This window comes from Lethenteron reissneri, chromosome 17, assembly GCF_015708825.2.
Source record: "Lethenteron reissneri isolate LAM-NWPU_2019-01 chromosome 17, ASM1570882v1, whole genome shotgun sequence".
In the NCBI taxonomy this organism is placed as follows: Eukaryota; Metazoa; Chordata; class Hyperoartia; order Petromyzontiformes; family Petromyzontidae; genus Lethenteron; species Lethenteron reissneri.
The window spans coordinates 13,342,446-13,368,424 of NC_083795.1; the positions used below are offsets into that span (position 1 = coordinate 13,342,446).

The window sequence follows — 25,979 nt, forward strand, 5'->3', positions numbered from 1 at the left end:
TGCGTGCCGTACGGTGACTTAGTGTGTGCGTCTCGTGCACCTTAGTGTGTGTGTGTGTCTCGTGTACCTTAGTGTGTGTGTGTGTCGTGTACCTTGGTGTGTGTGTGTGTGTCTCATGTACCTTAGTGTGTGTGTCTCGTGTACCTTAGTGTGTGTGTGTCTCATGTACCTTAGTGTGTGTGTGTCTCGTGTACCTTAGTGTGTGTGTGTGTGTCTCGTGTACCTTAGTGTGCGTGTGTTTCGTGTACCTTAGTGTGTGTGTGTGTGTCTCGTGTACCTTAGTGTATGTGTGTGCGTCTCGTGTACCTTATTGTGTGTGTGAGTGTACCTTAGTGTGTGTGTCTCATCTACCTTAGTGTGTGTGTGTGTCTCGTGTACCTTAGTGTGTGTGTGTGTGTCTCGTGTGCCTTAGTGTGTGTGTGTGTGTCTCGTGTACCTTAGTGTGTGTGTCGTGTACCTTGAGCCGGGTTGGGGTCCGTTGACCCAGCAGGAGAAGTCGGTGAGGCGCAGAGTTTACCTAAACCATCGCACAAACTCTGTGATCCTCATAGCAGTGGATTTTAGCTAACCATCGAACAAGAATGGTCGCTGCATCGCGCTTTCAAATGCGCTTCTCCTGCCGTCTGGAATGCTCTCCCCTTCCGATATTAGGAAGCCGCTGAAGCTATGCACTTTGAAATCATATAGATTCACAACTAAAACAATTTTTAGAACTGATTTTTGTGTTTAGCTTGTTGTCCTTTCCCCCCTACACCTCCAATTAGCATGGTTGGCTACATATGGTGAGAAATAAGTTTAACATACATATGCACTTGCCGATAACCTCGTCCGATCACAACCACCGCAGCACGACAAAGAGCGGCCCCGGCATCGGCCGAGGTTTTAACGTCGAGATGGTGCAGGCGACATCGATGGATACACAGACGGTGACGATGATGTTCGATGTTTGTATCCTCTCCCCCCGCCCCCCCCGACAGGGTCAGGTACAAGGCGGTCTTCGCTCCGGAATACGCATTGCGCAAGGCCAGTTTATCCGCGTCGTGTTGCAGCGCGAGACGCCCATCCAGGTGGATGGGGAGCCGTGGCTGCAGCCGCCTGGGAACATCATCGTGTCGGCCGGGCCGCAGGTGAGACGCCGGCCACCGTGCTTCTCCATCGAGCGACGTTCTTTTCACGGCGGTTACTGATAAGGGGGGACAATTTGTCGATCTGGTCAATTGGTCGCCTCCAAATTGTTACCGGTTACCCAGGCCCGTTTAAAAACGGCTTGCCACCCAGACATCCTGCCTCCCGAAGGCAGGAAACCCCCAACAGGCCACACCCTGCTTGACGGTGTCTGACGATGACGTCGCCAAGCCCCGCCCTTCATCCTCCCGTCCAGCGACACACTTTGGGAACGGAGGTGAGGCTTTCATTTTTTTAACCCATCTACTTTTTTTCCCGTTATACACGACAAGGTGAGTAACCAAACCGCTAATCGCTGGAGGAATCGATTTTTACTTAAATAATCAGAGAGCCCAGCAGCCGCTCGCATAGGTCTTGCTTGCGGCGGAGTCAACGCAGATGACGGAAAGGGAAGCGTGGAGAGGTACGTGCTTGGAATTCCACCGAAAGACGGAAAGAGAATCGCACGGATCGGAGAACAAGGCACGGGTTTAGAGGCACGTCTCGTGGAGTGTTCGGAGAGGAAGCGGAGTTTGGCAGGACACGTTGTCGCCGGTGGGGATGATGGCCGCCGGTTGAGACTATCGACGGTGTGGCAACCGAAGGAGAGAGAGCAACACCTGGCGATGGACGTCAGCTGCATAGGCGGAGCGAGGAAATCAACTCGTGTACTCACGGGGCTGTGAGAGATAGCAACAATGTGCCTTCATCCAGCAGTGGATTGATAAAAGTCAGAGCGTCTTCCTGCTCGAACAAGCAATGTTCCAGCACCAGTGGTGCAATTCCATATTCCCCTGGAGAGACGAGTTCACGTCCCACAAGAAGCGGTACTCATTGGATCGACTTGCACGGATGATGAACCATCTCCGACACCCGTCACTGGCGACCTGCAGGTCGCGATTTCCACATTGTTACCACCGAACCTCTTGAGCTCGAAGGAGGCTGGGGTTTACATCGAGTATTACACTGGTCAACAAAAACAAAAAAATTCTGGCCTGGACTTTTGCAGCTGTTTTAGACTAATTTCAGGGTGCTGATTCCAAATCTCATTTGTATGCTATCGGCATACCCCATTTTCATTGATTTTACCCGAAATTAACTCTGTCACTTATGATTGCAAGTTGTTGCGAGTCAGTGACTGCTTTAGTGTTAAAATATGGTGCTGTATTTTTAGGATAGTGTGTTTATAATATCATTTTATGTAGATATCCACATTTATTTAATATTTTTCTTCTGCAGTTTTTATTGAAAATGCAATATTTGATATCTCAAAAACCTGATGTGATAGACAGAATTGGAATCAGCACCCCAAAATTACCTTAAAACCGTTGGAATACCTTATGCCAGAAAAAGTGTGTTGACCAGTGTTATTCGTGGACCTCTGGATACGATTGTAAATGATTAAAGCGAAGGGTGTGATTGTTGGTCAACTTGGCCAGCGTCCTCCATGATGGAGCGGTGCCCTCCGCCCCCCCCCTCTCCCCTGCCGATTTTCAACTCCAGCATAGAAGCTGCTGTTGTGAAGATCGCACATACCAACAAAGACATTTCGTTTTTTATAACGCTGCTGTGCGCATCCGTGAAGCGATAATCAAAACTACCAAATTTTCACGCGTACTAATTACAATTGTGCAATTTCGTTAATGAGCCGCCGTTGAGTGGTGGAGCACGCTAATTGGAAATGCGCATGCTCACGCGGCGACGATTGCAAACAGCTTCTTTCCTGCGCGCATAATAATGGGAACCCATTTCTCGACGTCTTCTTCTTTTGAAGTCTCAGGTGGTCTCTGTTTTCCATGTTTTTTTCCCCCGTTCGCTTCTACCCCTGCGCCGTCTCGCAGAGCTGCAGGTCGTGTTGGCTGCGCGCATTTCATCTTCTTGCGCCGCACGTCCGCACCATGGAACGCATCTCGTTCCCTCCCCTGCCTCCCATCAAAATAACAACTTTGCAGTCTCTGCGAGCCTTGCGCGCTTCCTGCGCTGTTGGCTGCCAGCTGCGGAGCACTTTTTCGATCTGCGTTGCCGGCTGCAATTAAATCGCCGACAGGCGTCGACCTTTCGTCCACGACTCTCGCTACAAACAATGGAAAGAGTGCTTGCTCCTGAGCCTCCAGCTACCCCCCCCCCCCCACTTAACACCGCACGGACGCCCCCATCCCAAGGCGAAGCGCTCTCGGGTGGGCGACCCGCGGGGTGGCAGCCAATCGTGGTGCCGCGACGTCGCTCGTGTTCCCGCCATCGTTTTGCCGTCGTCACTCCAGCAAAGGCCAAAATTTGCATAAGTAATGCGCTCGCGCGGCCCACGAAGGAACTCCCCCTCCCCGCGTTCGCCGGCAGCCATCGGCGACGGCGTCTGGCGCGAGAAACAGCGACGGGTCACGGCTCGCAGACCCCGGCTCGCGTTCGGCGTAGCGCGGCAGCCGACGCTGGCGTTTACGCGCCGAATGAAATAATGGCTCTCTCCGACTGTCGTCTCTCCTGTCTAGCAGCGCGTCGCGTAAAAAAAAAAATCTTCGTTTTGAAGCCCTCCGTTGGCTTCGCGCTTGAAATTGCGAGATCAATCTGCTCTCATTTCTTTAATTTTCGTCCCAGAGGAGCCCTTTATGTAGAGGAGCTCCTCGCTTCAAATGGCCCGCCTGTAAAGGCCCTCCATTGGTGTTGACACCCGCGAGTTGCAGCCGCGTGAAGGGCCACTCGAGCCTCCCTTTGTCTCGATGAACCTTGTTACCGTGCGGCACTTTTAACTACGAAATGCCACAATCGCGATAAAGGATTTTTGAGGGATTGTTCCCGCAGAGAGAGAGGCTGCTGCTTTTTTTTATTGTCCCCTTCTATGCCTTGGGTTATAACGGGAAAAAAAATCCTCGTTTCATTATTTGAAGGGCATTAAACGATTTGCGATGGGATTTAATAATTGGCCTGACAACATTGTTCACGGTTTGAAAGTGAACGTCGCAAAAAGGCCGACAATCTCTGAAAAACCTATTGTGTGCATCCCCCCCCCCCCCCGCGTAAGTGACGGCACTGGGCCCCCCATCCCTTGCCCCTACCCCCTCCCCCGGCTTTTGCCCCTCCCCGTGCCTCCCCACCAGGTCACTACACCAGAGCTGGCTGTTTCCTCCAAACGTAATATTAATATTCATTGTTTGATTTTCCCTGTCCTGAGCCCCCTACTCGCATGGACCTAACTGCCACGACCTTTGTGACTTGTTCCGGAGTCTCAAGACTTGTTCCGGAGGGTCCTGCATTGTGATGTTTCGCTTGTGTAATTAATGAGTGTTTGGATTCATGTGGGAGGAACAACGGGAGTGCCCGGAGAAAAACCACGTGCACGTGGGAGGGATAACGACCAAAGGTCTTAATTGATGTATCCAAAAATTCATCCCTTGTAACGGTGTCTTCTGGCCAGCTTGCAAGCTCGAGTCTACAACCCCTGGATGTCCTAAGGAACTCCACCACCTTTCAAGGACTATCCAGATTCAACGCTGCTTGATTTCCATAATACGACCAGATCGGGCAAATTTCAGGGCAAACTGACCGTGAGACCTGTGCTTACCTTATTGTTAATCTCACTTAGTCTCAACTCTTTTAAAGAGAGTCCTACCACGTTTTCCCAATGGGGGGGGGGGGGGGGGGGGCGTTGTTGCTGCTATGTGTAATTCCAATAGAGTAATTTACAGATCTTTTTTTATCATGCCGATATTTGGCTAAATACCACTTACATTGTGTGGACTAAATCGGAGAACCCGGAGGAAACCCATGCGGAACAGGGGGAGAACATACAAACCTCACGCAGAGTCGGGAATTGAACCCAGGCTGTTCTATCCGCGAGGCGTGAGTGTCACCACTGCGCTGTGTCACCTGCTGCCTCGTGCCTTGTAATTCATAGAAACGAGACCCACGGATGTGGCAGCTCCTACTCCGAGAGACCGATGATCCCTCGACACCCGCTCGCCATGGCAGTGTGCGCTACCGTTGTTTCACACGGAGATGTAATTGGGATAATTCTGACGTCACGGGAGCCCGTGGAGAATGTTGGCTGTGTGTAGGTGTTAATGAGACACGTGTCTGTGTGGGGGTGCGGTAGTGTAGCGGTTCGCGCGCTGCTCTCTATGCCTGACGACCCGAGTTAGATTCCCACTCACAGATAAAGATTATCTGAATCGGTCCTGGGCCACCCCTAAATCGACTCAGCCTCAAATGAATACTTGGTGCCGTGTGTCAACATCGCCACTTGGGAGACAAAGGCGGCCGGGTGTGGTGATGGCCACACACCCCCCTCTTGTGCCTTGCCAGCCTTCATAGGTGCTACTCGCTAACAGCACTTGTCCCAACAGTCTGTTAAGGCTGTACGGGGGATCTTTGTCTGATGCCGGTGTTGGTGTGGTCCGATGCCCTCGTCGCCGCGTCGATTGAAGCGGTGAGCCTCCGCGTCGCTGTGCGCGCCTGACAATGGACCACCGTGTGCCCAGGTGAGCATGCTGAAGAAGAGCAAACAGCGGCAGAAGAAGGGCAGCCAGAGGGAGGCTCGGGGCGACTCCACCGCCGCCGCCGACGACTGAGTCATCTCGCCTGTCGCGACGCATATGGCGTCGTCAACCCTCCCTCCCTTCCGGCGCCTGCTCACCACCGAGCAGCCGCGAGCGCTCCGCCATTCTCCGTGTCGCCCGCCTCTCGCGCCCGCCCTGCCCCCCCGGCCCCCCCTGCCACCCCTGCCCCCCCTGCCTCCGCCACACACACAGAACCCTCGCGGGTGACTTGATGCGTTCAGTGTGATAATCCGCGTCGGAAAGTCGTCTTAATCAGCCGGAGTGTTTTAAGGCAGTGTCCATAAACTCACACCCGATGTTCTCAGAGCCCCCCCCCCCAATCCTCTGTCGGAAACCGCAGTTTCTTGATTCGGAATTTTTGTTGTTGTCGTTGCTGAATATGAAAAAGATTTAAATGGTGTCTCTATATTAGTGATGCAAAAACACCTCGTAGTGCAGGTGGTTGTCTGTCGCTGTGGTGGTCGTTTACTGTAGTTAAAAAAAAAATTATGCAAACATTCCACGTCGCTTGACCGCAAAAAAAAACGGTTGCCTTTGTTCCGAATCGATCGTCGGGGCCGCCTCCTCCTCGTCGGTGTCGCAAGTCTGTGACGCACGCCGCTACAGAGTTGGTTCGGTTTCTTTTAACGTTTGACAAAAAATGCGATCGTGAAGTTTTGATGATGACGACGATTAACACGACGATGGTCAGGATTAAGATGATGATAACGGTGCGGTGAATTTTATTTTGTTTACAGGACTAGTTTCCATTGAGCCTTCCTCGACTCGAACCGCCAGTCCATGCCGGCGGTTCGAGTAGGATCGACTCTTCTGGCCCGGTCCGTACCGAGGAGCTGCCGGGCGAAGCTTATTCGCTCCGCGCTTTGCAGTTTCCTTTTTGGCCAGCTATTGCGCTCTGCAAAAACCTCACTCGCCAAATCTCTCCGTCATCCAGAGACTTCGTAGAATTAGTCACAGGGTGCTTGTAAAGATCACGGAAACGTGGCAGCCCACGTACGCTCACGCACGTACACGTACGTACACGTGCAACATGTGCCGTTTCTTTTTTTAAATATCCAAATAGCTGCTCGTGACATTGATCGCTTATCCGCTTGTCCCTTGGCAAACATCTCTAAAACGTTGAACTTGGATGTAGCGACTCTTGCAGGGTGCGCTCGCAAACAGCAGGGAGGAACACCACAGCATGCCACGTGGCCAGCCACATCCTGTACGTACCTAACGCTGCTCACTCATCGTTCGACTTGGCAGAGTCACTTTTAGGAAATAATTTCGTTCGCGAAAAAACTAAGCCACGAAACGGTGCTCGTTCGCAGCAGAAACATTTTTTGAGCCAAGTTGCGGACCGGGCTAAAACGCCATCTCGTTTTGGGGCCAAAACCACTACAAGTTCGACAGGAGGAGCACGGACTTGTTTTACGGTGGATTGATTTACTGGGGTTTATTTTTAATCTTGGAGCAGATGGTGATATATTTTTGTGTTTTTATATATATAAAATTAGTATCTGATTTTATTTATTATTACACACGGGACGCCGTCGTCGTTCGGGAGATCGGTGTGGGCCAGGCCAGGCCGGGCCGGGCCGGACCGGGTCGGGTCCCGTGGGGCCATCGCCGCCGCCCCTTTGCCGAGTCGGGGGCTGGGCTCGCGGAGCCGCCCTGCGCCTTCCGGGGCCGCCCGGGCCACACACCACGGGGGCCGCCTGGGTGAAGTGGTGGCGCTGGGGGGCGGCGGTGGCGGGTGTGGGGGAGGGGAGGGGGGGCGTTGGGGGGGACGATCGGCGTTTTTTAAATATTGTTTTTGTCCACCGCGATTGTCCTTTCTGTTTTGGAGTCGTCGACCAAGCAGCAGAGAGAGGATTGCGTACACTGAGAAGGGCGGCCGCTGTCGTGTGCAAGACGGCTTCCTCATGGTGCCGGCTCTTTGGCCGAAGCGTTTACGTTTTGGGGGGGGGGGGGGCGGGGGGGTGTTTTTTCTCTCAATGTATTTGGGTTGCGTGTTCATAATAGATGTACAGGCTGACGCGCGCACCTATACACACATTCCATGATCGCGATTATAAATGGAAACCGTACTCACCTGGTTTGACTGACGGTCGTCGCAGAGGGTTGAATAATCGTTTTAACAGATCGCAAGTGCGTTATATATCTTATATATTTTAAAAGAAACGAGGGTAACGACGACGACGATGATGATGATGTGATTCAACGAATAGTGCCACCCATTCCACTCGATGCTTAGCTGCCGCGCCGGGTGTCGCATAATAGCTCGCAAGCCCTAACCCGCAAGGGTTAACCGGCGAGACCTGGGCTACACAGATATGTGGCCGGGTTCAGAACGAGTGGGTTAGATGGCAAAAAATAGGGGTTAAAAGTGCATTACTTTAAGATTGCCAAACAAAACAATGGCGTGTGTACATTGTGTAACGTGCCCTTAACACAGTCTTGTTTGCGTTGAGCGGCAAATGTGTAGATACGGGGAATCTGTAATTAAATATTGATACAAATCTGAGAAAACCAAATCTAAAGAAACCCCACGCCCAGCAGGACCTGGTTCGCAGTGATGCGTGCAGCAAACTCGGGGGGGGGGGGGGTGGGGGAGAGTTTCCCCTGGGTGGTGGCGGTGAAGAGCCCACGGTGTCGTGAGCTCTGAGTGGTTTGAGGACGACACAGATCTCCGCGTTATTCAGTGCGGGGGTTTAAAGCATTGGTACATCGACGACGATGATGGACCCAACCTCATCGTCCTTCAAGAGGACTCGACAAATAGCCGTGCTTCATCAGAATCGCGCACCGCTCTCTGTCTCACAAACTGTTGAAGCAATTCATGTTACATCTGATTCGACCTAGGGCAGGGGCGGGGAACCCTTTTTCTGCCAAGGGCCATTTGGATATTTATAACATCATACAAAATTATTAACTTAAAAATGCGCCCGTTAGATCTGGTCTAACATTTTATTAACTCACCCCTAATGTGATGGCTGGAACTGCTTCTCTTTGGCGAGGCGTGTGATGTTAGCTGGTATTGATGATGTTGCTAATCGCAACTGATTTTCCAGGTTTGCTCCGAGATTTATTGAATTTGGAGTCCCGCCTGCGGTTGCCTTGGCAGGGCCACACAAAATGATTTCGCGGGCCTTATATGGCCGTTCCTCACCCCTGGTCGAGGGGATGCCTACGAAAGGAGCAGCTACGACTCTCCGCTGATGCTCGACCGTGACTCGGAATCGAACTCATAATATCGTGCGGTAACAACAGCGGCGCCACCGTCCTAACCACTGGGCCACCACCCCACGAAGACAAAATATTTCCCGGTATAGTCTTAATAGACTGTTGGGGCAAGTGCTGTTAGTGAGCACTTATGAAGGCCGGAACGGCACACGAGGGGGTGGGTAGCCAACACCACGCTCCCTCGTGGCGATGTACTCTTTTGAAGCTGAGTCGATCTAATAATCGTCACTGGTGTTAGCCTTGAGCGGGAGTCGAACTCGGGTCGCTGGGTTCGTAGCGCAGCGCACTAACCGCTACACTACCGCTCCCCACACACACATACACACACCCGTGTCATGCTAAATGCGTGTCGTGGAATATGAGCTCTTGTGGATCAGACCCGCCGCCGTGACGTTTCTATAACCACTGGGCAAGCTGCACGCGAGGTCCACTCGCAAAGTCGAGCAACATCGATTTCCTCCGTCACGGTTTAACTCTCGTGCCTCTTACCGCACAAGGTGGTCTCCCATCGACGCAGGCTCCGTGCCGCCGACACGTCCCCTGGATTTTCACAGATTTTAGTTTTTTTTAATGTTACATTTAGGCTCACGGCATGAACACCATTTTACCAATGAGCCGGACGGAAAGGGAGACTCGATTGTTCATTCAAATCGCTACCCTGCATCATGGACAATAATGGAATCGTCGAGGAAGAGGGGGTGGATCGTTACTGGCCTCGTTCATTCAAGGGCCCCTCGTAGCTCTGTATATGAAGCCAACGCCAGGAACAACTGAACGGTGGCTTATTAATTGGGCCACGTGTATCCGTTGTAAAACAGCCTGGCTGAGACCACACCGTGATGTAAAGATGCATATTCCCCCCGTAATAGTCGTACACATTGTAGGGGCAAGTGCTGTTAGCGAACACCTATTAAGACCAGGGCCGTGTCCGCCCGCCTTCGTCTCTCCCGCGGTTATGTTATCACACCAGGTTTGTTTTTATGTATGGCTGAGTCGACGTAGGAGAGGCTCTGGCTGGGTTCAGATTTCACTCACCACTGACGTTAGCTGAGTACACAGACACAAACATACAGACACATGACCTAAATAAACATGTGCAGACATGCATATGCAGATACTCGTATAATGCAAATACGCATGCAGACAAGCAGATATGTACTAAATAACACTATAATGTACAGCCCTTTGTTAATCCACTGCGGGATGAAGGCCTCCCCACATTGTCAGTCATGGGAGTTGCCTGCCCATAATTCGGTACGGAACTGGTTTAGGTGGGACTAGCCACCAATGTTAGCCAGGGTTGGAAATCAAACTCGGAATGCAGGATTATTGTTGACACTGTGCTAACCGCTGCGCCACCGCTCCACTCTAGAGACGCGTGCTATTTCAATCCATTCCCATTCATCTCGATGAGAGCCCATTGGCTCATCCGGTAGATAGCGGGATAATGTATCTTGAAACCATTAAATCGTGAGCATAATCGATTACTTCATGTAGATTGTGGTTGATTAGTTAATGGCAACTGCGGCTGTTATGGATTCCACATGCATCTCACTGGAAAAAATAAAGAATCGAATCGTGATAATAATCGAGTAAATGCGTGGTATTATCATTGCAGTGTCTGCTTATGGGGAGAGCAAATTAATCGGTGAATGTGCGTGGGATGTGATATTCCCAGCAATGCTAAGTAAGTGGAGCTCGAGGAGAGAGGGGGGAGGGATTGGGGGAGTCGGTTCATTGTTGCCCCACCCCCTAGTTAATTAGGGTCACGATGACCTCGCTGTGACTGCCTCGGGGATGAAATGTTTTGCCCTGTAGCCAAGAATAAGCCTGGGACAGCATCCCCCCACGTGACACCTATACCGAGTGCGATTCCCTCGTTCCCTGCGGGCCGATTCCCACGTTTCGATATGGATATCCCTCTCGCTCGAATCTCAGCTGGCGCGCTCCTGGTTAATCCAAGGTTGTGCTTTCACCTGGTTAATCCAAGGTCGTGATTTCACCTGGGTTAAGTGAAGGACGTTAAACGCAAATTAAGAGAGAACCGCTTACACCCCCCTACCCCATGATTTAACGAATTGTGGCGGTTCGATTTCAAAACTAAAGCTTATTATTTTGTTATCGTGGCGGATGTAGCGAGCGACCTCGTAGCTGGAAGGGGCCACGTGCAGAAGCCGTTTTGAATACAAACGCATAGGATCTTCTCTCTCGCCACGTGATCTGATGCGTGCGTCGTGAGTGGATGAATCGATCTTGATCGATGTTATGGACTCTGTCCGGTGTGATGACTGTACAGGTGGATTGTTGTTGTGGCTGACTCGTGCCCGCGCTGTACACAGTCGCGTTGTGTCTGTCTCGCTGATGGTGTCTTTGAATCTATTAAAATATGCGCATGTGACCAATACATAGAGGCGATGATCCAACTCATTAAACTATACTTTTTTTTACCAGGTAAAGCTGTATACCTCATTTTCAGTAGCGATCTGCCCACAAATGATATCTCAACGAAGTGGTATCACGTGGAAATGTAAAGCAGCCAAATACTCCCAAATGCACGTTGATTCTAAATGTGGAAGTGACCCGGATAAAAATCCACGCGACCACGGGGAGAACATGCAAACTCTAAACATACAGCAGGCGTCAGGCTCGGGATCGAACCCGCGACCTCCTTCATACCAGGCGAGGTCGTAAACATCTCGCCACCGCGGTTTCATATGCATGTCTTAAGTTATGCTCTTGTGACGTTTCTTGATTAACAACGGCAAAACGCATCCCTGAGTGTCAGGACGCTTGTTCAGGAGGGTCCTGCTTTTGCGATGTTGGGCCAATTCCATTCATGAGTGGTTGGCTTCGTTGTGAGAGGAAACAGGGAGAACCCGGAGAAAATTAGAATAAAAAAAAATTACAATTGCCATTCGCGGCCTTCCCATATGGAGTGGGTGCCATTGGTTAGGCGTGTGTGGAGTGCTCGGCTCGGCTTTGTGCTCTGAGTGATTAACAATGCCATGGTTCGTTTCGTTTGCTCAGCCGGCAGGTGTGTGGGAACAATAAAACAGACGCACACACGCGCACCAAAACAAAGCCGCGCGCGGACACGTGTGCAGACAAAGATACCTAATTAGCACACACACATACACCACGTACACACACATCCTTACACACACATGTGCACACGATCACACGTCGCACAGTCAAAGTCAAATACATCCGTAATTACCACTTACAAACACACACACACGCGCGCGAGCAAACACCATGCAAGCAAAGACAAAGATTCACATCCCTCGTATAGCCTGTACAGACTGTTGGGGCAAGTTCTGTTAGCGAGCACCTACGTCGCGTCACACGAGGGGGTGGGTGGCCAGCACCACGCCCGGCCGCCTTTGTCTCCCTAGTGGCGATGTTTGCCGCACCAGACATTCATTGGAGGCTGATGAGATGTCGGGGATGCCCAGGACCGGTTCAGATATTCGTCACTGGTGTTGGCCCCTAAGGGGGAATCGAACTCGGGTCATCGCGCCGCGCGCGAATCGCTGCTCCCATATACACACAGAGACACAAACACGCACACACGCACACACGTGGTAACACAAACGCTTTCGGAAGCGCACAATCAGACCGGGACCCATGAGTCTCCGAATACAGAAGGGACGGCACTGTACGTACCAAGCTTGCACTCTCTCACTCTCTCCCGCTCTCTCTCCCTCTCCGCCCAATTAAACCTCTAACACCGAACCCTGTCGCTAGCGAGGAGCGCAGTGATTCGTGCCGAGAGAAGCTGCCACTCCACGTTCTTGCCAGCCGTCTTGCCTTGCCCCCCCCCCCTGGGTTGCTTCTCCCAAGGCTCCCCGTGGCTTTACCCCGGGACCGGCTCGGCTCGCCCAGGAGCTGTCCACGGCCGAGAGGGTGCTGAACGAGATCGCGCGGACCGCGGTGAGTCGGCAAATGTAACCGTGTGGCCATCACGACGGTGTTTAGACTCATCCCGGCTCGGTCGCGTGTAACTCACGAAGCGGTGATGCGAATACAGAATTGTGTGTTTTAAGGTATGTATCTGGATGTTTCAATGAACAACAGCGTCGGTCCATGCAACGCACTGTGGAAAGACTAGCGCCTTCGTGAGCCAGGCGAGCTAAGTGTGTGTGTGCGCACATGGATGAATGTTTGCATGCACCGGTGTGTGTGTCTACGTTCGCTGTATCACAGTACGCGTATGGGGAGGTACGGAGGGAGGCTCTGGGACCGGTGACCGGTATGAGCCGGTGCGTTGCTCGGTTACCCCTGGCCGGTGTTCGCTTTCGTCTGGGCGCGGTGGGGAAGAGCCGGGAGGAGCCGGGTATCACCACTAGGCCATAGGCGCAGACGGGCGCGGCACAGACGCCGGCGAAGCAAGGGAAGGGGGGAATGCGACGCGGTCCCTTTAAAACGGCAAATAAAAAATTCGTCCGGTTTTTTTCCCCCCTCTGACAAATAATCATTTTGGGGGGAGGGGTGGAATACAGGGTCGTGTGGCCTGGGCGCTGGGGAAGAGGGGGTTGGGGGAGGGGGTTGGGGGAGGGGGGCTGGGGGAGGGGGGTTTGGGGTTGGGCGAGGGGGGTTGAGGGAGGGGGGCTGGGGCAGGGGGGTTGGGGAGGGGGGCTGGGGAGGGGGGTTGGGGGAGGGGGTCTGGGGGAGGGGGTAATTGGAGAATGAGGGGATGATGGGCGTGGCGACATCCACGAATGGGGATTGGATCCCCCCCCCACCTTCCATGGAACGGTTCGGGTCGTGGAACTCAAATTCACGGCGACTCAGAGCTACGATTGTTTGCCGCTTTCAAGCTGACACTACTCTTGCGCACAGCAGCAATATGGTTCGGGAGCTAAATGCCAATGTGGAGGTCTGCTACTGACCACGACGAGATGGGCTTCAGCAGAGAGTTCGTGTCGCTGTTTCCTCCTCCTCAGTTGAAGGAGTGCAGACGACCACAGTGGGTTCACTCTGCGGTCCAGAGTTTGGGTTGCATGGCCGCACTCGCGCTCCTGTGCCTTGGAAGCAAATTACCGAAACAAATGCGAAGTGAGTTACATTGTCTTCTTGGTTCTTTCGGTACAGTCACGTAGAAGGGAAGTAATAAAATAATAAAAATAAAACATAATAAAATTATTCTCACGACGTTTCGGCCACAACGCAAGCAGCCGTCCTCAGGTGAGGCGACTCTGTCGCCTCGACGGACCTGGTCTTCACCTGAGGACGGCTGCTTGCGTTGTGGCCGAAACGTCGTAAGAATAATTTTATTATGTTTTATTTTTATTATTTTATTACTTCCCTTCTACGTGACTTTACCGAAAGAACCAAGAAGATGAATCCCTGCAGTCACGAAAGCTTCAAATCAAAATTTAGAGTTACATTGTGTCGACTTGTGAGTACAACGCGCTAAGTAGAGCACTGTGGCGCAGAGGCGCTTGCGAGCGGTGGACGTTCGTACATTTCTGTTTACCTGCTTTGTCGTGAGTGTTGCATCGGTTGGTATTTAAACAAGTATATTTAACTTCACTTAATTGGTGTTCAGAACACATGGCAAAGACATATATTCCCTGTAGAGGCTTTAACAGACTGCGAGGGCAAGTGCTGTTAGGGAGCCCGCAGGGACAGCACACAATGGGGTGGGTGGCCAACACCACTCCCGTTCGCTTTTGTCTCTCCGGTGCTAATGTTTACACGCCGCATCAAGGTCGTCATTTTAGGCTGAGTCGGCATAGGGGGTGCCCAGAACCGATTAAAACATTCGCCCATGTTATTGGTCGTAAACGGGAATGGAACTCGGGTCGCACGTGCCCTAACCACTGCACAACCGCTCCCCACACACACCCCCCTCCACACACACACCACACACACACCACACACACCACACACACCACACCTCACACACACCCCCCCTCCACACACCACACCACACACACACCACACACACCACACACACCACACACCCCCCTCCACACACACCCCCCCACACACCCCCCCTCCACACACCACACACACACCACACCACACACACCGCACCACACACACCACACCACACACACCGCACGCATACATAGCCACTCGCAGCTTCGTGTCTCAATCATTCCCACGGTGTCGAAGCCACGGGAGGAGACAACGGAGCCGGGTTTTTGTGACGTATGTACGTTGAACTTCTTTCGCACCGTACGTAGCCAACCTGTGAATCGCAGATGAGTGGCGTCACTCATCTGCATTTGAGGGCTGCAGTGATTCCATCAACGAATTATTTTTTAGGTCGACAAAAACAATTAATCAGTCGATTTATACCGGTAGGAACCTCTTGTTACACCCGCCCACAGGGGATTATTGTGTCCGTCCGTTCGTCGTGCAGGGAGGGGCTGGGTGGGGAGGGAGGGGCTGGGTGGGGAGGGAGGGGCTGGGTGGGGAGGAGAGGGTAGGGAGGGGCTGGATTGGGAGGGTGGGGCTGGGTAGGGAGGGTGGGGGGGGGCTGGGTAGGGAAGGTGGGGAGGGGCCGGGTGGGGAGGGGCTGGGTGGGGAGGGTGGGTGGGGAGGGGCTGGGTGAGGAGGAGCTGTTCACCCCGTGGTGCCCTTATACAACTCAACGTTTAACCTACTCACGCCGGCTTGTGCCCGCCCTCACAGTCGGGCATATTTGCGGAATACACCACGCTGCCGTTGACCCTGGCCATTGACCGAGCAACCCAATGTTCCTACCAGCTCCCTCCGCAGGAATGTGTTTTATGAATGGATCAAGACCCCTACACTCGAGGAGAGCCGATTGAGACTCAATGTAGAGAATGTGGTTTATGGTAACACTTCTCAGACTTCTGTTGGCACGTGCCACGCACACCCCCTGGCGCGTCGTGCCGACCTTCATAAAGCTGTTCGCTAGCAGCACTTGCCCCAGCAGTCGGTGTCGTCTATAGGAGGGATCTTCATCTATTAGTGTGTCACAGTGGTGAGCACCGTCGGTGCATCTGCCAGTGAGTTAGTCAACCCATGGCACCTGGGTTTGTCCCTCCTGTCAGCGAGCCATCTGACACTTCGCGTGGCCTCACAATGCGGCTCGCCTGGCACAAGCGCCGTGGCGACTTCGCCGCCACTAAGTGGCGAACGGCGCTTGTCGTTGTATCCGTCCCGAGTTTGATTACCGCTCACGGCCAACATCGGTGACGAGTATCTGAACCGGTCATGGGCCTCCCCTAGGTCGACTCGGCCTCAAATGAGTACCTGGTGCGGTGTGTAAACATCGCCACTCGGGAGACAAAGGCGACCGGGCGTGGTGCTGGCCACCCACACCTCGTGTGCCGTTCTGGCCTTCATAGGTGCTCGCTAAACAGCACTTGCCCCAACAGTCTGTTACGGCTACACGGACGATCTTTGTCTTTGTGTCTCCGTGTGTCCCCTCATGCAGAACCCGGGTGAGCACTCACACTGGCAATTTGCTCTACCTTTGTGAGAGTTTCCAAATCAGCAGGTGCCCACCTTGTGATTGACGCTGTACCTGCTAATGGTAGGCCTGCGGTGAGCGATGCGTGAAGAGGGGGGGCGGGGCGGGGGGGGAGGGGGGGTGTTCGACTCGAGTGGTCGGGGTGTCGCTGTAATTACTTCCAGAAAGAGCGCTCGCGTGTGTGACCCTCTCGCTACAATTTCACATTTTATAATGGACAATTTGAGTTAAAAATATAAAGACAAATATAAAGAGGGGTGAGGGGGAGGGGGGAGCGAGGCACACCACGTGGCTGGCCTTGACATCACGCTGCTGGCAGCGGGCGCGTGTGAATTGTCGAGTTAAGAAAGTCGCGTTCACCAAATGCACCCAAACATTGCCGACAAGAACCTGTGGCCGCCTTCGGTGTCCACTGTGAGCGAGAGAAGAGAGGAATCGTCACGGACAGTCGCGGTGAGCGGTCTCCTTGTTCACACGAGCCGCGCGTTCGACGCCCATCTCCCTGTGCGGTTGCCCCTCGCCGGCGATGGAAGTTTCCACGTTGCCATGACGGGTGCGGATCCATAATTGGATGGGCCCCCACATGATTCGTCCCACGCGCAGGTCGAAGGCATCATATTGGCTGCGAAGATGGGCGAGAGAGCTTGGGCAGGACGCGTCACGGACTAGACCCGGTTGTGGTCGAGGTTCGCGAGTGGGTCACGTCTACCGCGGAGACGGAGCGATGAAATCGGTTCACGTGCTGGGGCGGATCGTTGTTTGGGGAGGCCTTCATTCAGCAGTGGATCGATCATGATGGCCACAGTTGCCGCATCTCGGAAGGGAAGCGGGTTTGAGCCTCGTTGGCGTCTGCGCGTTTAACTTCTTTCGCACCGTACGTAGCCGACCGTGCCGATCGGAGGTGCGGGGGTGACCGCCGCCAGGGCTTGCCAGGGGTTGTAGGAGGCGGGAGTCGCGGAAGGTGGTGGGGGGGCGAGTTTCTCCAGGTTCCGCGACTTCCTCCCACACGCAGTCACCCTCTCGGCGATTGTAATTGAGGTAATTAGCCAAACACTTCAATGCAGAATAACTTTCCTTATCACCATCATCATTATCATCATCATTATTATATTCCTGATTTGGTCCTGCCTCTCCACCCTCCCTCACCCCCGCGCCCCCACCAACCCCACCTTCACTCACCACCAATGGTGAGCGTGGTGAAGTATGGTCAACTAACAGTCACCGTGACCAACACGGCACGAGACGGGCCTTCATCCAGCAGTGCATTCACAAACGGCTGCACGTTATCACTGAATTATTGTTATGGTGTATGTTGGACTTTTGTCGTAGCGTACAGCAGCAGCAGTAGCATTATCGTCGCGATTGTCATTTGCATCGTATCGCCACGTATCGAATTTGTGAGTCGTGTCAATTGTATAACGACGGAACGAGGCAGACGATCGAGGTGGGTGTGGGGCGTTGGGGCAGAGGGGGTGTTGGAGTGGTGGGGGGGGGCACCCGAGTTTGCTGCCCATCGCAGAGCGAGCCGCGCCCCGAGTTCCGAGTGCGCCGTGCCGCGATAATAGCGTTGCCATTAGGGGTTAATTGTCTTCCGCCTTTGTGTCTGATTGCCGCGATGTAGCCTCGCCTTCAAGGGGGCGCGCAGGGAGAGACCGAGAGGCCGAGAGGCGGCAAGCGGTCGCCAGCCCCCCGCGACCCATTCTGCTCGACCCGGATCTCGGTTCGCCTCTAATGAGACGAGAGAAGCCGTGGAGGAGGTGGGGGCGGGCGGGGGGGGGGGGGGGCGAATGTGGTAATGTCATTGCGTCGTGCGACACTCACCTCTTACTCACCTGTGGAACTCACCCCTACTCACTTATGAACTCACCTATTGCCCGAAAGAACCAAAGAATAATCACCCCTTGCTCTCTGCGTGCTCACCGCTACCTCCCGCGCGCACAGCCGAGCTGCGGTGAACAGCCGTGCGGTTCCATCCCCACTCGCCGGCTGGTCTTCACGCGATGGTGATGATGATGCCTGTGAGTGTGGATGATTCTGCCGATGATGATGCTTTACTGTGGCTCGAGTTTTTGACGCACACTCGGAAGGTTGAGAGTTCAACCCCCCCCCCCCCCCCCCGTTCGAGTGTCGGCTCGTCATCATCATCCATCACCATTTATCATGGACTTTTGGGTCAGCCAAATAATAAAGTTTGATGTGTCGGGTGGAGGAGTCTGTACGACACACTCTCTACTAACGCGATCTGACTAGAAAATCAATTATGAATCACAATATCGCTCGCGAAAATCCGCACGTGTTAAACATCATCATCGTCATCATCATCATCATCCTCCTCCCTCTGTGGTCGATAAAATGAACTGTACCCCTTTGTGGGAAGACGTCATGTGAATCGATCGACTGGTCCTCACCAACCACACAGATAAGCAGAGGGCACAGAGAGAGAGAGGAGGAGGCGGGAGGAGATAAGAGAAGGAGGAGATGGGGAGTGAGGGGATGGGATGGGGAGGGAGGGGATGGGGAGGGAGGGAGGGGATGGGGAGGGGAGGGGGGATGGAAAGGGAGGTGAGGGGGAGGGAGGGGATGGGGAGGTAGGGGATGGAAAGGGAGAGGATGGGGAGGGAGGGGATGGGGAGGGAGAGAGAGGATGGGGAGGGGAGGGAGGGGATGGGGAGGGAGGGGATGGGGAGTGAGGGGATGGGGAGGGGAGGGAGGGGATGGGAAAGGAGGGGATTGGGAGGGAGGGGATGGGGAGGGGAGGGAGGGGATGGGGAGGGAGGGGATGGGGATGGGGAGGGAGGGGATGGAGAGGGAGGGGATGGGGAGGGAGGGGATGGGGAGGTAGGGGATGGGGATGGGGAGGGAGGGGATGGGGAGGGAGGGGATGGGGTGAGTGAGTGAGTGACGACACGGGGACGAGTGGCACGAGACGGCAGCCTGGCGTGGCTGTAATTGCCACGGCGGGGTGGCGATGGCACCCGCAGCTTTTCCCCCGAAATAAAATTGCCACGGGGATTTTAAGCGTTAAATGATTTACTATTCTTATACAGATGTGCGCTATTATTATTATTGTCATTGTGAAGTGGCAAGAGCGCTCGACTCGCAATCAAAACGGCGCGTGCTTGAATAGCGCTCTGCGGTCGCCTCGGCCCCATCACCATCGCCGCTTGCGGGTCGATAAAACAGGTATCGCTGTTGTGGGAAGTCAAGGGCGGTTGTACTATAGGGAGGGATAGAGAGAGAGAGAGAGAGGGGGACTTTGTCCCGTAATAGGAATGTGGAATGTCCATCAAGGTTTGCCAACGCAGATGAGCGACGTCCCGTTTCTCATTCATTCGGCGAAGCTGCGGCTGCATTGGCAGCGATGGTGCACAGGCACCGTTAGCAAACAAACACATAATACATTAATACTAAACACATTCGTCAGCAATACTGCTCGAAAATAGACATGCGATCGTCGACGTGTTGGGCTATAAAGAGGGGCCATTGCCTGAAACGTCGCAGATTTTTTTTGGGTAAGGCCAGAGCGTTATTGACGAATGCGTTTTCGGTGTTTGTTAATCGTGCTTGAGAACCACTGCCAACGCATCATCATCAGCAGCAGCGTCACCAGCGTCATCCGCTGAAGCCACCAAGAGGCGCTCTCCCCGGGAGCCACGTCGACCCCGCTTCATCCGCGTCGACGACGTCTCGGCGATACGCAGCACGTGCAACATTTCACGCCTTCACGGCCGCATTTGCCCCGTAGCTACAATAACACGGCGACGTTACGGGCGATGATCCTTTTTCATAGCCGCACGAATCAAATCATGGAGAGGGTCCGTTGCCCAAAAAGGTCGCCGTTTTAATACCACTGTGTTCTTGTCGAATGCGTTGAGTTTGTTTTTATTTTCTTCTGTCTCGAGTCTTGTTCGAGAGCAGAGCCGAGAAGGTGGCGTCACCCTCCGTGTCAAATTCGACTTCTCCATGCCCCCGTGAGCGACGTCGTAACGAGATGCCGCCCCTGAGTGGTGGCTGTCGAGCTGACAGGCCGAGTGGGGAGCACAGACGCCTCTCTCCGATACAGATGCTATGTGGGGGATCTTTGTCTTTGCATATATATGTGTGTAAGGTGGTGGCGGTGAGGAGCGGTAGTGTAGCGGTTAGCGCACTGCGCTATGAACCCGGCGACCCGGGTTCGATTCCCGCTCATGGCCAATACCAGTGACTCAGCCTCAAATGTAGTACCTGGTGTGATGTGTACATATCGCCACTGGGTAGACAAAGGCGGACGGGCGCGGTGCTGGCCCATCCACCCCTTCATGCGCCGTTCCGATCCTTCATAGGTGCTCGATAACAACACTTGCCCTTCCAGTCTGTTAAGGGCCCAGCGGGTTAGGGCGGTGTTGTGACCGCACTGTATTACGAGTTCGATTCCCAAGCCACGGTCGAACATCAGTGGAGAGTCGTCGTCGTCGTCGTCGTCGTAGTAGTAGTAGCTGCCCCTTTTGTCGGCACCCCCCTAGGTCGACTCAGACTTAACAGCAATTGCGTCAACAGTATGTGAGGCTAAACGGGGAGAAAGCCTCAAGACCTCTTTGTTTCAGGCTAGTACCACGCCCGACCGCCTTTGTCTCCCCAGTCCAGGTATTGACACGCCGTCGATTCATATATATATATGTAAACCCACCACGCAAGCGATGACGCTCAAAGGCTCGAACAGACCGGTAGATGCACCCACGTGTTGTACTGCCATCTCCGGGCCACCTCGCAGCCAACGAATTCGGTGGCTTCGCGCATCACTTTCTGATCCACCAACCTCCTCTTCCACAGCCCTGGGTCACAGCCGCGCTTCGCCCAATCTGGCTACCCCCCCCCCTACCCCTCGACTCCCCTCCCAATGACATCGCCGCCTATGCCCCCCTTTCCCTTCACCCCCCCCCCCCCGGGACGGGGTTCTGGGCTCACGCACAACTCTCAGCCGCATTAAACATTCATCGTCTGATTTGCATCACTCGGCACTTTTCCTCACCACACGCCCGGCCCATCCATTATTGAGCGGCGTGGTAACAATTTCGGATGTGGCCGTGCAATTGTAATTGTTCCATCTGTGCTGGAGCGGGGGTGGTGGTGGGGTGGGAAGATGGGGCGGCAGGGGGGAGAGTGGTGGATAAGAGTCTGGGGTTTAATGCTCCCAATGCTGCTGTTTGTTTCGTACGTGAACCTGTGTCTGTTGAATCGTAAAAACTCCCGCGACGAACACTGCTGCCATTTAAATATCCAGGCAAAGATTTGCTGCGTCTCGAGACGCTTATCCAAGAGGTGTCCCGATGCGCTTGAGATGTTTGGCCAGTTCCGTGAGTTCGTGATTAGCTTCGTGTGTCTGCAAACCGGAGGAACCGAGATAGCTCAAAATCCATACGACGAGGAAGACAGCACCACCGTCACCCTCCTCATCCCTGGCGAGACGTTAACTACCTCGCCTGGTATACAGGAGATCGTGGGTTCGATCCCGACCCAGACGCCTGCTGCTGTATATTTGGAGTTTGCGTGTTTCTCTTCCCGTGGTGGCGTGGATTTTTTTCTCTCCAGGTCCTCCCGGTTTTCCCTCCACATTTAGAATCAACGTGCGTGTTTAGATTATTTGGTTGCTCCAGTTTCCATTTCACGTGATAAGCCACTTCGTTGAGCTATCATTTGTGGCCAGGTCGCTTCTGAAAAAAGCTATCTTATAGCTCCGTGGGCCTTACCTGGTAAAATTAAAATTATTTTAAAATCGTTTAATGTTCCAAGTTAATCTCTCAATTTCAAGTACTAACAAACTATTGACTGTTGTTTGCCTGCCTGGCTCAAGACCTGCCCAGAGTCCGAGATGCGGCGATATGGGGCGCGTTTGAGGGCGATTTGTTCGTGCGGGCGGAATGACTCAGCGCGTGTTTGAGTCCACGTGGGGTTCCATCCCGAGCCGGGAGCTTCGCGTCGCCTCTGGCTTCGCCCCATCGTCAGTCTGCAGGTCGCGTCAACCTCACATCCCCCCCGCTTCTCGGCCGCAGCGGCTGTGCCCGTGCGAGATCTCCCCGCAGTAGATTATCCCGCCCACTCCCCATCCCGTCCTAATGGAATGTATTAACATTCCATTAGCGCCACTAGGACGGGCAATTAAGCTAATTTTGCGTTATATTTTTGGATCAAATCCAATCGTTATCCGAGATCACTGCCAGTGTAATTTCGCTCAAAAGACATCGCGCACCGCGATTCGGGATTCAATTCGTTTACTGTGCCACGTGGGAACAGCACAAGAGGCTCTGGCTATGTTTGCCCAGCACCACAAATGGGATGTTTGGCTTTGTTGGCGAATCTGAGAGCACGTCCACCGTGGAGACGGAACGACGAAATCAGCTCGCGCGCAGCTGAATTGTCGCATCGCGAGAGATGGAGACAGCGGTTTGGGGAGGCCTTCATCCGGCAGTGGATTGATACTGACCCGTGCTGACTACAGTTGGTTGTGAGGTTACTGCCGACTGAGCAGAGCGGTACCCGTGCCTGTATGAGCGGTGGGATGGGGGTTTTTTTGGTCTGCAGGGCTCAACCCTGTCACCTTTGACCTGCATCGGCCTAATTTAGCTCGCAATGTCACTCACGGAAGGTGGGGGGGGGGGGGGCTTGGTGGGAGGGGTGGGCTTGGGGGGGGGGGGGCTCGAATGAAAGGGGGGCGATTGGCGGATGGAGCGAATGCGAGGGGGTGATGTAGTTTTGGTGGGTTGATGGAGGGAAGGTGGCTGATGTTTTGTGAGTGTATGAGACGGCTGATGTCACTGTGTATAGAGCAGGGCACTCGTGCGGGCTGCTTTGGTTCATGGTTCTGGGAAGGTAATGGGGGAGGGGGCGTCGGGAGGGGCTGATGGGGCGAGGGGAGGAAAAGGCACCGCGTCACGTGGTCGCGCATCGACCCGCATGTCGAGTTCAGATTCTCACCAAATGGATCACGGGCCGGACACACACACACATGCACACACACGCATGCACACACGCACACACACACACGCACACACATACACACGCATGCACACACACACATGCACACATACACATGCACACACACGCATGCACACACACACATGCACACACGCATGCACACACACACACGCATGCACACACACACATGCATACACACACACGCATGCACACACACACATGCACAAACACACACGCATGCACACACACATATTCAGACAGACAAACACGCATTGACACGCATCTCAGTGGCACACACTAACCACATCCCAGCTACAGCCACACACTCACACATGCAGACATCTATGTTGCAACCACATTATAGCCTTTGGCAGACTGTTGGGGCAAGTTTTGTTAGCGAGCACCTATGATGGCCGGTACGTCACACCAGGGGGTGGGTGGCCAACACAACGCCCGACCTGCTTCAGGTATTCATTTGAGGCTGAGTCGACCTAGGGGAGGCTCAGGACCGGTTCAAATAATCGTCACTGGTGTTGACCGTGAACGGGAATCAAACTCGGGTCGCTGGGTTCCACATCCATGGACACACACACACATCCTAGTCCGATTCAATTCTCAGATACACCACACACGCACTTCTCAGCTGCACCACACACGCACACTCAGCTGCACCACACACGCACACTCAGCTGCACCACACACACACTCAGCTGCGCCACACACACACACTCAGCTGCGCCACACACACACACTCAGCTGCACCACACACACACACTCAGCTGCACCACACACACACACTCAGCTGCACCACACACACACACTCAGCTGCACCACACACACACACTCAGCTGCACCACACACACACTCAGCTGCACCACACACACACACTCAGCTGCACCACACACACACTCAGCTGCGCCACACACGCACACTCAGCTGCACCACACACACACACTCAGCTGCGCCACACACACACACTCAGCTGCACGACACACACACACTCAGCTGCACCACACACACACACTCAGCTGCACCACACACACTCAGCTGCACCACACACACACTCAGCTGCACCACACACGCACTTCTCAGCTGCACCACACACACACTCAGCTGCACCACACACACACTCAGCTACACCACACACACACTCAGCTGCACCACACACACACTCAGCTGCACCACACACAGATATCTCAGCTGCACCACACACACATACTCAGATACCCCACACATACACACTCAGCTGCACCACACACACACTCAGCTGCACCACACACACACTCAGCTGCACCACACACACACTCAGCTGCACCACACACACACTCAGCTGCACACACACACACTCAGCTGCACAACACACACACACTCAGCTGCACCACACACACACTCAGCTGCACCACACACACACACTCAGCTGCACAACACACACACTCAGCTGCACCACACACACACTCAGCTGCACCACACACACACACTCAGCTGCACCACACTCACACACTCAGCTGCACCACACACACTCAGCTACGCACCACACACACACTCAGCTGCACCACACACACACACACTCAGCTGCACACACACACACTCAGCTGCACACACACACACTCAGCTGCACCACACACACACACTCAGCTGCACCACACACACACTCAGCTGCACCAACACACACACTCAGCTGCACCACACACACACCTCAGCTGCACCACACACACACTCAGCTGCACCACACACACACTCAGCTACACCACACACACTCAGCTGCACCACACACACACTCAGCTGCACCACACACACTCAGCTGCACCACACACACACACTCAGCCACACACACACTCAGCTGCACCACACACACTCAGCTGCACCACACACACACTCAGCTGCACCACACACACACTCAGCTGCACCACACACACACTCAGCTGCACCACACACACTCAGCTGCACCACACACACTCAGCTGCAGCACACACACACACTCAGCTGCACAACACACACACACACTCAGCTGCACCACACACACACTCAGCTGCACCACACACACACACTCAGCTGCACACACACACACTCAGCTGCACCACACACACACTCAGCTGCACACACACACACACTCAGCTGCACCACACTCACCACCACGCACGCACCACACACACATTCAGCTGCACCACACCACACTCAGCTGCACCACACACACTCAGCTGCACCACACACACACACTCAGCTGCACACACACCACACTCAGCTGCACAACACACACACTCAGCTGCACCACACACACACTCAGCTGCACCAACACACACACTCAGCTGCACACCACACACACACTCAGCTGCACACACACACTCAGCTGCACCACACACACACACTCATCTGCACACACACACACTCAGCTGCACCACACACACACTCAGCTGCACCACACACACACTCAGCTGCACCACACACACACTCAGAGCACCACACACACCAGCTGCACACACACTCTCAGCTGCACCACACACACACTCAGATGCACCACACACACACTCAGCTGCCCCAAACACACACTCAGCTACACCACACACACACACTCAGCTGCCCCACACACACACACTCAGCTGCACCACACACAACTCAGCTGCAACACACACACA

General features: G+C 53.9%; 2 protein-coding genes across 2 annotated transcripts in view; both read left to right on the forward strand.

The window, feature by feature from the left end:
• DGKQ (diacylglycerol kinase theta) overlaps window positions 1-11,812 on the forward strand; it is a 74,690-nt gene extending 62,878 nt beyond the window's left edge. The window contains exons 23-24 of the mRNA XM_061553190.1: window positions 978-1,127; window positions 5,637-11,812. Of these exons, the coding sequence (XP_061409174.1) occupies window positions 978-1,127; window positions 5,637-5,726 (240 nt within the window). The 3' untranslated portion in view covers window positions 5,727-11,812. The remainder of the gene's footprint in view (window positions 1-977; window positions 1,128-5,636) is intronic.
• A 968-nt stretch (window positions 11,813-12,780) lies between these two features.
• Window positions 12,781-25,979, forward strand: part of LOC133343523 (complexin-1) — a 347,833-nt gene continuing 334,634 nt past the window's right edge. The window contains exon 1 of the mRNA XM_061553192.1: window positions 12,781-12,875. The gene's annotated coding sequence lies outside the window, so the exon portion shown is untranslated. The remainder of the gene's footprint in view (window positions 12,876-25,979) is intronic.